General features: G+C 40.7%; 1 protein-coding gene across 3 annotated transcripts in view; it reads right to left on the reverse strand.

Moving 5' to 3' along the window:
- The window catches only part of LOC122669986 (magnesium transporter MRS2-F-like), a 41,785-nt gene that overhangs the window by 5,299 nt on the left and 19,505 nt on the right, over positions 1 to 16,981 (reverse strand). For all 3 annotated transcript variants that reach the window (XM_043866911.1, XM_043866912.1, XM_043866910.1), the window contains one exon: positions 2,493 to 2,625. In XM_043866911.1, the coding sequence (XP_043722846.1) occupies positions 2,493 to 2,625 (133 nt within the window). The remainder of the gene's footprint in view (positions 1 to 2,492; positions 2,626 to 16,981) is intronic.

The following is a 16,981-nucleotide window of genomic DNA, read 5'->3' on the forward strand; positions in this document are numbered from 1 at the left end:
TTCCAAAGAAAGCCAGAAAACATGGAGACTGATGGGATGGGGGGGCACCGAAATCCTAGAAGGAGTGCTCCTATGACGCCTGCGGGCGTAGGCAACAGCTGGGCTAGCTACAAGGGAAATAGCTTGTTGCTATGGAAATAGCTTATTGCTACTAAAACTCTAAATAAAATAAGAAAGAAACAACTTAAACAAGGCTGGATTCATAAAGTCCTAATCCAGCTCAAATATAACAATAAAACAAGGGTAAAGGCTGGGCATGCCGGCGCTGTGCCCAGCCTGAGTCTGTCTCTCTCCCACCCCTTGGAAACAATCCCCTGCCCTCCCCATCCCACCCTCTCTATTGGGCACAGCCGCTAGCTCCAGGAAAGCCAGTGGTGTGGTCAATTCTCTCCCATAAAATAATAACAAAATAAGTTGCTTAAACTGCCCCCGATTCAGTCTCCTAAGATTTCCTGACTGAGATCTAAAACTGACCAAATTCATTGAATCTATACACTTAGAGTGGTCCAGTTTTGGTCCAATTTTTTGTCAAATCATGGCCCAACCAATGGCCCCTGGTTTGCTGCTGCATCAGTTCTCTCCGGCTTGAAAGAAAAAAAAAACTCATTCCACAAGTTTTGTAGTGACGCCGAATCAGCCCCGCACAATCATCCTTCAATCTAAAGGGGAATTTTGGCTTTTCCTTGAACAATAAGAAGGAAATTAGTAACCCTTTGTAGTCCTTCCATAGCTCTGATACCAAATAATGCAGAACTAACCTTGAATTAGTGAGATCCACAAGGAAATCAGCTTGCGAGTCTGCGACAGGATTGCAGGTAAGGAATAAAACTAGATTTGAGAGAAAATAGACAACCAACCAAAAAAAAAAATTAGATGTGCAAAAAATTCTGATCAAACGGTCAAATCAATTAGTAGAACAGAACCACAAAAGATGACAAGTCTGATGGATGGATTTCAAGTTATGGAAGAATCCAACTTGAATTAGGAAACTGCAACTCAGGCTAAGACAGAATTTGATGGCAGGAATCTTTAAGGGTTCAAACAGTAAACAAATAATGAACTGATATCGGGATTAACAGTAGTCTGAACCTCAAATAGTAATCAGAAATCAAAACCAGAAAACTGAATTAGAAAATAGAAATTTAGAAAAAGTAGCCCAGAAGGACTCTTGAAAATCGATTTGTTTTAGGGTTTGAAAACAGAAACTAAACTAGAACTGAGAACTAGTAAATAGAATAGAAAACTGAAGACGAGCAATGCAGGAATCTAGCTAACAGAATAGCAATCAATATAGCAAGATAAAATTTAAAAGAGATGAGAAAATCTCATGTGCAGGGTAGCGAGAGAGATCTAACCTTGAAATTGAATGAAGAAAAGAGAAGAGAGGATATGATCAAGAATCCACCTGATTTGCAGGGGTGGAATCCACCAAGATCTTCTACTGAATCCCAAATAATAATTAATCTTGAATCCACAGACCAAACCAAAGCAAAGCTTCTTCTTTATTTCTCGAATTCGTGGTTAGCGCATAGCCCATACATATGTTTAAATAAATATATTTTTTTTTAAAATGACTCATACTAGGCCTAAGACTCCTCCAGCCAATAGCTTGTTAGGAAGTAGTCTACTGCTACTAAACTCTGGAAAAAAAATAAATAAATAAACAATTTGGACTCGTAGAGTCCTACTCCAGCCCAACTATTGCAATAAGATAATAAGCTGCTAAAACTGCCCCACAATTTAGACTCCATTAAGGTTTCCTGACTGAGATCTGAAACTGGCCAGATTCATTGAATCTGTACATTAAGAGTGGTCCAGTTTGGGTCCAATTTATGGTTCAACATGACCCAACTGATGGTCCTGGTTTGCTGTTGATTTGCTGCTGCATCACCTTGCCACCCATAAAAACCTCCAAAAACCTCACCATATATCAATCTCCAACCTTATGTAAAGTATGTGACAGGAAATGATCTGTATTCTTCACAATATTACTCCAGACTCCCACACTCTGAGGAATTCTAGCACTTCCTAGAGTCCCAGCCTCCTCATCAGCTTTCGACAATATTTTTTATAGAAAAAAGTATTATATTATTTTCACATTTGGCTTGCCTCCTTGTTCATAATTCTACCAACATAAACTGTAATTTTATGAAAATCCTGATTTTTCTTGGTTCATTTATTGTTTCGCATCACTACTGGCCTTATATGTCTAAAATATACCCGCAATGTGCTTAATATATTTTTCCAGCTAATTTCTTTGGAGTTTGTGCTCCACAATGGACAAAACAACATAGAAAATAATAAATAGCAGATATACAGACTAGAATCCATTATAGTATCATGCCCAAGGTAGTCAACTAGTCTCAAATAAAAACAATCATCCATCATTCAATGAGAGGAGTGCTTATTATATCACTTTTTAAAAGATTTCCCCAAAGAGGAAGGCAAAAGGCATATGGACAGGCAGAGGATATAATGGAAGCACAACTTACAGCTGACAGCTTGTTCAAGGTTCCCCCTATCTGTGCGAAGTAAGCTTCTAGCAGCATCTCCAACTCTTCAACATTTGGCTTAAATCCTATACTTCTTCCACTGCTACTTTTGTTATTTTGTGAGTCTTCATCACTGAAAGTAAACAGGAATTAGGATGACACAAAATTAATGTATAAGAATCCTTATTTTTCAAAAGAAACATTGCAAGAAATCTCTTCAATATGACAGTAAAATGCATCACTGAACCTTGTAGACAGCACAGATCCTGTTGAAGGATTTGGGATTGACCCGGTTCGGTTCTCTTTAGTTCCCTTGTTGAAGTGTGTAATGTAACTAGGTACACTAGAGTGTCTAGATTCATTATGCACATGTTGCACATGCTAATTATGTTGAGTAGTGCTCAGTAGATCTTCCATATTTGTAATAATCCTAGATTATAAATGAAGTGGTGGCCTCTGTCATCTTGACCAGCCAAATCATTCTCTTTCTTTTCTTTTCTCAACTCGGTATCAAAGAGAGAAACCCTAAATATTTTTTGGTTTTCTTTCTTCACCGCCACCACCAATAGAGCACCACCACCAATCTCGAGGCTCCGCCCTCAACGTGTCAGACATGGTTGACTGAACATGCACCAACGCATGTCGTACCACATATGACAGTCACAACAACCACTAACCACCACTGCCACCTACATACACCACCACCATTTGGCTCTAATGGCCACTCACCACTATCGTTGCGCCTTCTAGCGCCCTCACCCTCTGTATACACCTACTAGGGACCTGCCCTAGCCTATTAGTGATCGACCAGAGCCTCCAGCCCCTGTCGAGTCAAACCAATGGGTCTTCCGCCCCTACTACCGTCGGACAGGGCCTCCTGCCTCTACTGCCGACCTCTCAAGGCCTCCCGCCCCAGTCGCCTGGCCTCTCCAGGCTCTGCTAGAGCCTCTTGCCCATATTGCCAACCTTCCAGGACTTCCTGCCCTTGTCGCTCGACCCCAGGGCCTCCTACCACAATTGCCTTGTCACTCCAACTAGGGGTGTCAATCGGTAGGTCTCGGCTGGTTTAGGTCGGGCCTTAATCAATCCTACCAATTTGAAACCCCAACCCGTGACCAATTGATTAAAGCATTGGTCTCCAAATCTTCTCATCATGGCCGACCGGTACACAATCGGTTGGTTTCCGGGCTTAATCGGGCTCTGTCCCAACAAGGCCAAGAAGAAGAGCAGCGGAGTCGCCGGGGATTGTCTCCTTTCGCTTGAAACAAATAGGAAGAGCCCCCCCGGCTCTGTTAGGGTGAGAGGGTCACGGCAGGCAGAACCAGCCACAGACATGCGAGAGAGAAGCTAGTAGACAAGCCATTGATAGGGAGTGAGAGAAAGAGAGATAGAAAAAGTTACGAAATAGCATAACTCATTCCATCACTATCGCTAACCCTCGATCACTACTGAATCAAAGCCCTAATCAACTTAAAGATGCTGAGTAAGGGATGGGAGGAGCATGCTGCAACTTTGAATTTCACAGAGATGGAATGCCTGCAACTTTCATAGGAAGGAATAGGGGGGAAATCCCAAATCTCAAATCAATGGTGATAGACGGTTTGAGGGTGCTTGGGCCTTGGCGATTATTTTCACGTTACAGGTCTCGCACTCAGAGTTACACTGGAGATTTTTTAGGTCTCACCTCGGCATCGGGGCATCGTAGATTTACAATGAGAAGTTGGAACACGAAGAGAGAGAGAGAGAGAGAGAGAGAGAGAGAGAGAGAGATGTTATAACCATTATGTATTTTACATATTGTATGACAACTGTTCTTAATATCTTATATTAATGATTTAATCATTACGCAGTTTTATTTTAAATCGAGAAAAAAGTGAAAACGGAGGTTCATCATTACACAAATTTACTAAAAAATTATATACAATTACATTTTCGGTCAGTCGGTCGGTCTCTCACTATGGATTGGGAACGACCGATTAATAATTGGTCGGCCCCAAGCCCGACACAATTATAAATCGATCATGTCGGTCCCATTTTTAACCGATCGCCCCCCGGTGCGGGCTTGTCATTGACATCCTTAACTCCAACACTCTACCTAGCCTCTTTAACTCTCCGACAACCTTGCTTGACCTCTCCAGCATTGCGCCGGTCACCTTGTGACCCCTACCGCCTCTGCCTGGCCCCGTTGTGGCTCTTATCACCTCTGCAGGCCCTCTAGATGACTTGCCTGTGCTTTTACCGCCTTGCCTGGGCTCCACCTGGCCTTCTTGTGCTTCTCCAACCTTCACTTGCACACACCCCTGTTGTGTGCTTGGTACTTTTTGTGCCTGTTGCCTCTATTTCATTAGCCTTTCTATGTTGTGAGTAACAACTTTCTTCTCAACTTCAGTACATTTGCTTCGTCCTTTTAATGGAGGGTTCTAGCACAACGTTGGTATTGACAGCGGCGACTTAAGTCGCCCTACTGCCCCACACTATCATCACTCTCTCCAACCCGGACCCACTAAGTTGAATGGATCCAACTACCTAGCATGGTCTTATGCATGCCTCCTTACCATTCATGGTAATCATTTTTTGGGGTATATTACTGGTGATACACCTATGCCCATTGAATCTCCAGCTATGGACAACTGGTTAGCTAATGATGCCCTGATCATGTTGTTCTTGTTGAATTCAATGGAGTCTTCTACTAGTTCCAACGTTGTCCTCCTTAATTCAACCGAGTTATGAGATGCTATGAAACACGCTTATGGTCAAGCCAGCAACTATGCCCATATCTATGAAATTCATCGTCAGGCTCAAGAAACTAGACAAAAGGACCTCTCTGTGTCTGCCTATTACTCTGACCTTACGACGTTATGGCAACAATTGGATTCATATCATCATGTTACCATGACCAGCCCCATTGCAAAGGAACGTGAAATGGAACAAGTTTATACTTTCCTCACTGGTCTTAACCCTGAGTATGATCAGATACACATTCAAGTTTTGAACAGGAGTACATTTCTTACATTGCTCTGATACCAAAATAAAAAGAGATGGGGGTTGAGGGAGAATGGAGCTAGAAAGAGTAGAAGATGAGAGAGGGAGCGGAAGAGGGTCGAAGGGGGAGAGAGTCTGTCTTTAGAGAAGAGAAGAGCTTCTCTTAAATAGAGGTCGGATTCCAAATTTTGTTTTAAAATCCGAATAGTAGATGACGTAAGCAGTGACGTAGGGCGGTTGTCACTGTTCATGGTGACGTAAGTAGACGTCGTTTGGGGGGTCCACAGTCAATCAGACTCAAGGTTGATGTCGGAATCGACACAGCAGGCTGGAGAATAGTTCTCGGCGGCTGCTTGTTCTGCAATTTCATGGGCAGCCATTTCTTCCAGGGCTTCTTCGACTTCGGCAAGGAGAGTAGCCGGGACATCTAACAAAGAGAGTGTCTGCAGATTTTGGACTAACTCAAAGGAGGCGGCGGCAATTTCATCCGGGATCTCGTAATCCATGAGAAATTGGGTGACAAAGATTCGTCAGCCATTGAAGACAAGATAACGGTACTTGGAGCATCCGTTGGGGAAGATAAGTGTCAATGCTTCTTTGTGTAGAGCAATGAGGAACTGTTTGTAGAGCCGATCAGCATGGATGAAGTGGCTGGCAATGGTAGCTGCTTCGTCTTCATCGGTGATGAGAGCAGGTTCCTGAACTGTGTAACAGGCTGCTGGTTGGAGGTGCCAAATCTGATATGGCTGGAAGAAGCGTTCTCTATGTCGCCATCCCAAAGTACTGGTAATGGTGAATTCGAGTCCACCTGAGAATCTCCAATTGGTAGTAGTATGAACGACCATTGTTCTGATCATCATGGGCAATTGGTCGAGGACAGAGGTACAGTCACTAGAGAAGACTGGTTGACCAACGAGTCCCCATTCAACAGCAGCAATACTCCAGGGTTCTTGTCCGGGGTAAAAGATCAGACGGTGCTGTTGATGATGTGTTCTCATTATATTTTTGGGGTATCCTAGTATGAAGCCTTTGTAGCGCTGGTATTGTTCTTCATTACAATGACGTTGTATCATTGGGAAGATTTCTTTAGGAAGGACTTCTTGAGCCTTCAAATATAAACAAATTCTTTTAATTTTAAAGAAGAGAGGATCTTTAAGATGATCTTCAATACAGTCCGAAATCTGAAGAAAGCTTTGTACTTTTTCAGGGGAGGTAACATCGTCCCAATCAATTTGTTTAATTGAGTCGAGTACAACAATCTGTAGGTTGAGTTGTTTCTGATAAAAGAAACCAAGGGTTTTAGAGAAGGTGGTAAGAGCAGTCCGGAATGGTTTTTTCTGTCCGGCTAACTGAGTCTTCCATAAAGTATTAATGTGATGATACCATTTGGTAGGTACACCATCATGTTTAAAGAAATCAGTAGTGTTTGTCACTGACTGACTAAAAGAAGATGGAGCAATAGCCGCTAGTAGTTGTTATACCATCTGGGAATAGTTGGCTGGGGTCATGTTCTATAAATAATAAGGATCCTGACTGTCCTGTTGTTAACTATTTCCGGGGTAGAAATAGGGACTAAAAGGTTGATAGGGAGAAGGGGTGAATTCTGCTGTGGTGGCAGGAATTCGTGTGTAGCCAGAAGCATGCCTTTGGGTAGGAGATGTTGCTGCTGTCTGGGGTTCTCGTATGAGAATTCCACCACGAGGGGTAGGGAGTAAGCCTGGGGTGGCTTTTTTGCGAATGCAATGTGGTGTCGCAGGCACTTTACCTTTTCCTTTATCGGGAGGACGGCGTGGATTCATCTCTGCTAAGATAATCAGCAAGAAAATTGTCAGTGCCTTTAATATGTACAATTTCATAAGAATATTGATTAATGGTGTTGTACCAATTAATTCTGCGAGAATTAGTTTCTCGTTGTTTAGTTTTGAGAAAATCTCTAACGGCCTGATTATCAGTGCGAATAAGAAATTTCTCAGAGAGGAGGTAAATCCGAAATCGTTGGATAGCATTAACGATTGCTAAGATTTCCTTTTCATAAATCATATAATTAATTTGAGCAGGGGTGAATTTGCCGGAGTTGTATCCGCAAATTTGCTCATCCGAGGGATTCTTAAGAGGTCGTGCTTTTAAGACACAGCCCCAATGTTCATTGCTAGCATCTGTTTCAAGAATTAAGACATCACCAGCAAGGGGGAAATACACTGTGGGACAAGATTTTTGTATCTTGTCTTTAATTAGTTGGACTGCCTGTGTGTTAGCTTTAGTCCAGGTAAAAACTACATCTTTTTGTAATTTAGTTAAAGACGTTTTTCTTTGGTAGAAAGGTCTTTAATGTAATTTCGACCATAATTAAGGATGCCAAGAAACTGTTGAAGATGTTTCTTATCAATAAGAACGGTTGGAAAATCCCTAATTTTAATAAGAATATGATCTTGGAGTTGGAGTCCGTGATCGGTTAAGATTAGGCCCAAAAATTCGATTTGAGGTTTCTCTAAGTCGATTTTTGAGGGGGAAAGGATTATTCCATGTTATAGGAATAGATCTCCAATGATGCGAAGATGCTTAGTGTGTTCTTCGGGGGATTTGGAGAAGACTAGAATGTCGTCAATGTAAGCAACACAAAAGGGGAGATTGCCAAAAATGGAATCAATCCATTGTTGAAAAATCTGTGGTGCCGTACAGAGGCCGAAAGGCATAATCTTCCATTGGTAATGGCGGTTAAAGGGTGTGGAGAAAGCGGTTAGAGGTTTGGATTCCTCAGTTAGCTTGATCTGCCAAAATCCTAATTTACAGTCAAATTTGTTGTAGATAGTGGCATCTTTGGCGCGGTGAATAAGGACATCTTTTCGAGGGATAAAATATCCATCAAAAATAATGTTCTGGTTTAAACGTTTGTAGTTTATAACCATACGAGCTTTTCCACGCTTAATTTCCGCAAGATTGCGTACCATAAAAGCGGGACAGGAGTGCGGACTATTAGAGGGTTCTATCAGTCCAAGATTAAGCAACTCAGGGATTTGTTTATCAAATTCTTCAATATCTGCTTTTAGATAGAGAATAGGTTTGACACGGATGATCTTATGTAGAGCATCCAATGTGATAGAACAAAAACGGGGGCTTTTATCCCACCATAAAAGGGGAAAATTACTAAAGTTGGGCTTGAGAAGTTTGAGGAGCCAATGTAGGTTTGGGTCATCGGGTAACTCAGCCGTGACGTGGATTAGTTCTTGGGTAAAACCATCTTTATCACATTGAGAAGTGTGAGATGTAAGTAATTTTAACTCAACTGGGCCAGTAGGGTGCTGGATCTGAAAAATACGAGGAAGAAGGGTGATCGACAAATAATTAAAAAGAAAATTAGTGCCTTGGATAAAATCACCATGCATAGAAGGAAAACAAGTGATCTTGGGAATAACAAAATCTTTGTTTCCAAGGGTAATTGGGACATTAAGAGCTTTGTACTCTAAGGTAGTGGACGGGCCAGAAATACCGCTAACAAAAGCAGGCATATCCATTTTCTGCCAAAAATAACCAGGGATTGCATTATGTTTGCAAATACAACCGGTGGCACCGGTATCCATAAGGATATCAAGGGAATAAGGCTTGAAGCCGGGGAAAGAGAAATGTCCTTTGACATAAGTATATTTTTTCGGACTTTGGTGTGTCTGAAAAATAATATCGGAATCTTCAGTTATATAATGGTTGAAGATGGTAAGGACAGCAACTGAATCGGTGTCTTTTTCCAAAGGAGCATAATCAGAATTTTGTGGTCCTTTATAGAACCGAGGGTACATGAAGTTAGGTACGTAGTTGGGTACATACAGTGGTAGAGAAGATGTAGCAGCTGAGGTTTGAGTTGACGTCGATCCATGGCTAGACGAAGGTATACTAGTGCATGCTGGGAATGGGTGTTCGTCTTTTGAAGTAAAGATTATTACCAGAAGACTGAAGTTCAAACGTTGGTGCTTGTACTTCTCGGATATTTTGAGGGGTGTCTAAAATATCAGAAATTAACCATTCACTGGGTATCTTAATATCATGCCAATTAAGCACTCGAGGTTGTATCTCGTGCTCATAGGGTCGTGGTTCAAAGAGTTCCACAAACTTTTTATCTGGAGGAGGCAATAGTTTAGTAGAGGTAACGTTAGTTAACTCATGTAAACATTTCCAACTAACAGCAAGGTTATGACTGTCAGCTTTCATGCCGGTCCATTGGGTCTTAATTTTTAAAACCACATAATCACAAAGATTCGGGTCATGGATAGAAATAAAGAAATTAGGTTTAAGTTTGAACCAAACCAAACCATTAACCAGGTTGGATTCGATTCCACCGATAAGAGCGTTTAGTGGCTCTTGAAGGAATCTTTTATCGAAAATGGCAACAACAATTGGAGTGTCGATGCCTTGTCGAAAAAGAGCAGTGAGTTCAATCTGTATGAGACCAATGTGTATGTATCTCAATTTAGGGTGTTTTTTAACCAATCGTTTGATTTGGTCAGGATTGAACAAAGAAATTTCAAGACTAGCGTCATCTGTAGACTGGGCCGTGGTATTACCACAAGCTTGGTCAAAATAACGCCGCGACCAGAGATTACTAAGCTTGGATAGCTTGTAAACCTCATCGGGAGTAACCTCTTATTTTATTAAAGAGATTGGGGTCAAAAGAAATGTCTTCTCTCAGAAGGTCGTTGAGAGCGACAGATTCGAGTTCAAAGGCCGAAATAGGCGTGATCTCAATAGGGATAGATGAGTGGGAAGGAGGGGGTTCTTGTGTCTCATTTTCCATAAAAATGAAATCAAACTCGTCGTCGGATGTTTGATCGTCGGATTCAGAGACTAACTCATAAAGAAGTTCAGTGGGGTCTAAAACTTCAGAAAAGAATAATACCTCATAATCAAATTCGTCCAAGTAACGAATCATTTTATGAGCATTCTTGGTTTTGTTGGGACATTCATTTGCAAAATGGCCCTTTTCATTACACAAATAACAGGTGCAATTGGTCTTGTCCCGTGTAGATTTTGTGTAAGGGAGTTTTTCCCTAATAAAGCGTTTATGGGTAAACAACTTCTTAGGTTTGGAAGGAAAGTCTTTGGAATTATATTTTTTCCATCTATACCGTTTGGTAAATTTAGACTTAATTTTAGATTTATGAGAACGATGATGAATTGGCTTGGTACCGAATTCAAACTCGTTATTGAGCATATCTTTACACAGACCGGGAGAGATCTTGTGTTTAAGAGCTTTGGCTGCTCGAGCCTTAGGACAATGATCCAGAATATGCCTGAAAACAAAATTAATTATGTTTCCAAGTGTATCAACGCTTTTGGAGTCGTTGATAAAAGCTGGATAGGTAGAATGACATAATTCATCCCAAGGTGGGGGTAACTTTGGGAAAAACTGGTCCTTCCAATATGCAGATTTTGAGCTATCGAGCAATTGGTAGAGACTCATGTATTTTTTCGAAAAAGCTTCAAATTCAAGAAGATTATTAAGCTTAATCTTAGTTAAATTAAAACTGACATCTTCTGCAAGCTTGTCAGGAGAATGAAAACCACAAAATTCACTTTTAATGATTTTCGTAAAGTCGACCAAAATTTTCTCAAAATTCTTTTGGAGAATTAGCAGGTTGGTTTTAGCCAGTTTGCCGTCTTCAGTTTGATCGAACTTTTTAATAAACTGCAAGACATCGCCTTAGAGTGAACCACTAAGGTATTCCAGGAATTTGTCGGCAGACCAAGTAGCCTTATTATTGGCAATGAGAATGGCGAAAGTTTGTGCCCATTCATTAATTGCTTTATCATAATCTTTAATGGCTATATTGGTGAAGTCTAAGTAGGTTCCGTCGGAGGGTAAACCATATTTATGGAGGTCATCCTTACGGATGTATAGACCCTCTGTTTCTGTGGCAAAAACAGTGTCGTGACCAAAGGTTTCGCGTTGACCGGTTTGAGGTTGGAAATCCTCATCGGTGTCTAGATGGTCGGTTTGTGCCTCCATCTTACGCTTGGATCTTTCACCAACAGTGGGGGTACTGTGGGGAAGGGCTTCTGAGTCGGAGTCAGAAGAGGATGAAGATGATTCTTGGTGAACCATATCTTCGTCATCGGAAAAGAGAACAAAGTGGTGTGCGACAAAACTCTGTTGGTTGTCAACATAGAATTGTTGCATCATCCGTAAGAGTCGGTCTTGGTCCGTTGGGTCCGTAGTGGCTTTATAACGGTCTTTCCAATGGTCCATGATTTCTTTGAGGTAAAGATAACCGTCCGAAACAGGTTGTTCTTCAGAGGTTTCCTCAGTAAGAGTGCTAATAACAAGAAAAGTATCCCGGGGAGGGAGTTTGGGGGGTATGATCGGTTGGTTGTCAACCAGATCAGTAAGTAGAGTGATAGTAGTATCTAATTTTTTTTTTTTTTTTTTGTGATTATCTAAAGACATCAATTAAAAAATTTAAAGCGCCGCTAATACTATTACTATCTGGTAAGGCATGGGTGCCATGTTCAAAAGGGAAAGATGGATCATCACTATAACAAGGGGGATGGGAAGCCATAATAATGATTGCAGATTACAAGGATAATTTCCTGGGGGCTAAACCCGTTCTATAGTATCGGCAGGACAAAGGTCCAAAACACTTCCGGTTTTCAAACCAGTGTTTCGCTGGACATCACCACCACTACAGAATATATGGCCGTGGAAATTACAAAGATAAAAAACAATCAGAAATTAAAACTTCGTACATCACCACTCGTTAGCGGATAATCTGTCCTTGAGGGATAGTACCAGATGTGTGTGCGAAGCAAGTGCTAGAGATCAAAAAGAAAAGATCCGTTGCTGCACTCAAAGGGGGTAACCCATATCACGGCAGAAGTCTTCCTACGAATTGGAAGAACGATAAGGGTTACATAATATGATTCAGCATAAGGATCACCATAATTCTGTCATGATGCCTCCTACTGCTCCTCCTTGGTCTGCTCTTGTTACTACACCAAAGACCTCTGTACCTGTGGACAGTGCTGGTTCGGTCAGCAAGGCTGGTGCTTCTCGTGATCCAGTAAAATGTGACAATTGTGGCCGCCCACGTCATGCTAGGGAGACTTGCTGGAAATTACATGGTCGTCCTAAAGGGGGCAGTCAGCAAGGCTGGTGCTTCACGTGATCCAGTTAAATGTGACAATTGTGGCCGCCCACGTCATACTAAGGAGACTTGCTGGAAATTACATGGTTGTCCCAAACAGGGCGACAAAGGATGCAAATCTAGTTCTACTCGTCCCATGCTCACTTAATTGAGACTACAAAGGTCGTTGTTGGTACTCCATCTATGTCTGCAAAACAACTTGTGACTCAGCTTGGTTCTGCCTCTTCTACCACGGCTTCCTCTACCTCCCCTCTTTCCCATTTAGCCTGGTCGTTGCAAGAATAAGCCTACGTACATTATGACCCTCCCCAAACCCCGCAGTGGCAGGAGCCTCGTGCACTGGGTATGCTTCTCATACTTTTTTTTTGTCTAATTGATTATGAAGCCTCAGATCATATGACCAGCTCCTCGGACTTCTTTACCTCTTATAACCCTTGTTCGGGCAAGGACAAGGTCTGAGTCACTAATGGTTCTCTTTCTGCTATTTCCGGTAAAGGGTCTATCCCATGCTCTCCCAGTATTTCTTTATCTTCTATCTTGCATGTTCCCAATCTCTGTGCCAACCTACTTTCCATTCACTATCTTACCACTGAACTTAATTGTTTTGTTCACTTCTTTTCTTCTCACAGTGTTTTTCTGGACCTAGCAACGGGGGCAACGATTGGATATAGTAGAGTTTGGGAATGTCTTTACTACTTGGATCTAAGTCTTACTGCTGCTCCCTCTCCAGTTTTAACTCATATTACTATAGAAGACAGTGCTCTCCAACAGCTCCAACAATGGCATCGTCATATCGGCCAAACTTCCTTTTATATTTTGCGTCGTTTGTTTCCTTCTTTAGTCAAACAGTATAATTTGAACCACGTTAATTGTAATATCTGTGAACTTGCTAAGCACACCAGGTCCTCGTATTTTTCCAGTGATAATAAAAAGTTTGATTTCTTTTTTTGTGTAGAAAACCTAGGACCTGTAACCAGTAACTTGAGAGAAGAGAAAAAAGAGAGAATGAGAGAATAATAACTTGTTTTTATTGATAGGAAAGCCCCTCTATTTATAATAGAGGAGAAATTACAAATAGAAAGGGGAACTCCTAATCAGATAAGGAATTCCTAATCATGATAGGATTCCAAGTTACAATAGGAAAAGAACTAGAACTAACAACTTAAACTGAAACTAAGACTAACAACTCATAGTAGAATTAGGACTTGACATAATTAGAAACTAGGACTCCAACTAGGACTAGGAAAATAGAAGATACACATATCAACAAAATCACTGTTCACGTGAACAGTGTCACGTGAACAGTACTTCTCAACACTCCCCCTCAAGCTGGATTATACAAATAAGTAAAGAAAGAAGATTCAGCTTGAACTAAAGAAAAAAGAACTCCTAATAATGCTAACACTCCCCCTCAAGTTGGCGCATACAAGGTACTAATGCCCAACTTGAACAAAATGAAAAAAACTAAGTTGTAGTAGAATCCAGCTTGACATATGAATGCAGCTCCCAAATAAACCTTCAAGAACTTGAAAAAATAGATCTTCAAAACTTGAACAGACATGATCAGCAAACCGGGACTGGAATGTCTTCCAAAAAATGCAGCTTTCAACGATCTTCAATAGCTATCCAGTGATGAATCTCAGATTGTCATAATGACTTAGAATCTTGAAGTGAAATAACTAGAGCAGCAATTAGCGAAAACAAACTGAATCAGGCAGCGGAAAAAATACCGTATCAACCCAACTGAAAATCCTCAAATAGGCAACAACCAAATATCTTCAATACTCTTCAATACTTCAATCTCCCCCTTACGGCAAACTCAACCCAATAACAAAGGATACCCAATAGCAATGGTGGAGAAAACTGATCTTCCATGTTTTGCACCAATGTTCCTGCATGTTCTGCGTTCTGCAATATCTGCAGGTGTATTATACATAATCCCCCCCTCACGTGTAGTACACGTGGACATAATACAGATGATGTAAGAGATAGGGCAAAAACATAATATTCCAAAATTTTCCAAGAGGTGCTAAGGGTAATGAAAAAGGAAGAAATGGCAATATTGTAATTTACCAGAAGTTTCCAAAGGTGTTATAGGTAAATGCCAAAGGTATGTTTTGGGATATGAAGGGAATTAGAATTATTGAAAGGGAACGGTGTTGGAAAAAAAAAGGATGGCATGACTGTAATTTGGTGGAAATCCACTTTTAAATACAATCCAAGCCAAGGGGTAAACTGGTAATAAACCAGAATTTTCAAGGGTCAATTGGGTAGTCAAATAGGAGAATGTATTAAACAGGTACTGGCAGTGCCGTAAATAACCAGAATTTTGCAAGGATTTTTTGGTAATCAAAAAGCAATGGATTGCAATAAGTAAAATGATGGTTATGGAGAGTGGCAATTTGGTAAATAATCAAAATTTTCAAGAGGCTCTTGGGTAAATAAATAGGGGAATGGCACAATTGTAAATAGCAGAGTTAAAAAGGGATGGCATAGTTGTAATTAACCAAACAGTAAAGGGGAAACCAAATAACTAAAGGACTAGTGGTTAACTACGTAAATTTAATACCATAAGAGGGTGAATAAGACTCTACTCATAGTGAATATGGGCATACTTGTCATTATGCTGAAGTACCCTTCTTCTCCACGACATAACACCCAAGGCAAACCCAAACACTTTGCTGGAACAGAGGCTTGAACACCACGGCAGTAAGATTGGGGGCGGTAACCAAAGTAGTAAGTGTTGAGGGAATCGAAGCCAACAAGAATCAACCCTTGAAACCAAATCATCAGTAGTAGCCATCAACCAATCCTTCAAGCCAGGAAATACCAGAGCCATAGCAGCGGCAGCCGGAGATGTAGAACCAGAGGCGGAAACAGCATCTCCTCCTTGAGGTTGATTGATACCAGGGAAGGACTTTATAGGATCGTAGGCCAAGGAAGGGCTTCAAAAAATAAAGAGAGGCACCATCGATTTCTGCAGTCGAAGATAAAAAATCTGATCTGTAGAATGATGACCAGAATTGATCTCCACAAACTGAAAAAAAACTTTAAATCTGAACAACCATGATCAGCAACTTGAGATGATCTACAGAAGTCGATCTTCTAGAGGGAAGAATCGATTCTTGATAAGGCAGAATAATCTTAAAAAAACTTGCGTTCATCGATCTTCATATTGGCTGGCCAGCAGATAAATAAGTCTCCAATCAGAAATAGATCTGTAATAAACAGATCATGTGTCTTCAATGAAAAAAATTCAGATTGAATCTGGAAAAAAAGAAAGAATCGATGCAGCTTTTAATCTCCTCAAAAGGGAAGAATTGATCTTCAATGTAGATCACGACTCTCAAACAGAGGCAGCAGATGATGATCTCCAACCTTCATTGAAAGGAAAAAACAGCAACATAACTACAGAAAATTTTCCAAAACTGGAAACCGCAAGCCTTCAATGTATAACCCCATGATTTCCAAATAAATAAAATTAAAAGGATGAAACAAGCAGGAAACCCTAGTACTTCTTTTCTTTCTATGAACTAGGGTTTCTCCATAAATCGGAGAACCTTGAAACAACTCTCAAAATTGCAGATCTTGGAGAGAATCAATCACTGGTTACAACAGCTCTGATACCATGTAGAAAACCTAGGACCTGTAACCAGTAACTTGAGAGAAGAGAAAAAAGAGAGAATGAGAGAATAATAACTTGTTTTTATTGATAGGAAAGCCCCTCTATTATAAATAGAGGGGAAATTACAAATAGAAAGGGGAACTCCTAATCAGATTAGGAATTCCTAATCATGATAGGATTCCAAGTTACAATAGGAAAAGAACTAGAACTAACAACTTAAACTGAAACTAAGACTAACAACTCACAGTAGAATTAGGACTTGACATAATTAGAAACTAGGACTCCAACTAGGACTAGGAAAATAGAAGATACACATCAACCAAATCACTGTTCACGTGAACAGTGTCACGTGAACAGTACTTCTCAACATTTTGTTATTTACTCTAACTTGTGGGTCCTTCTCGGATAGTTGCTTTGGAAAATCCAAGCTTGGCAGTTGCTGGTTGATCTTTCGAAATTTTACAGGTATTCCAGTGGGAAGCTTCTCTTATTTTATTGAAAATGGCACAAACTTCAAGGCTGAATGTTCGGCTTTTTTGCATTAGAATCAAGTTTGCTATGCAAAAAGGTATCCAATCTCTATGGATTGAATCAGATTCTGAAGCAGTGATCCAGTATGTAAAGAATCATTCAATTCCTTTAGCTTTTCAAAATAAATGGTAATAAAGCCTTCCTTGATTCCATTCAATGGAAGATATCACATTGGTTTAGAGAAACCAATCAAGTGGTGGATTTGTTGGCAAAGAAAGCAG

This window comes from Telopea speciosissima, chromosome 7, assembly GCF_018873765.1.
Source record: "Telopea speciosissima isolate NSW1024214 ecotype Mountain lineage chromosome 7, Tspe_v1, whole genome shotgun sequence".
In the NCBI taxonomy this organism is placed as follows: domain Eukaryota; kingdom Viridiplantae; phylum Streptophyta; class Magnoliopsida; order Proteales; family Proteaceae; genus Telopea; species Telopea speciosissima.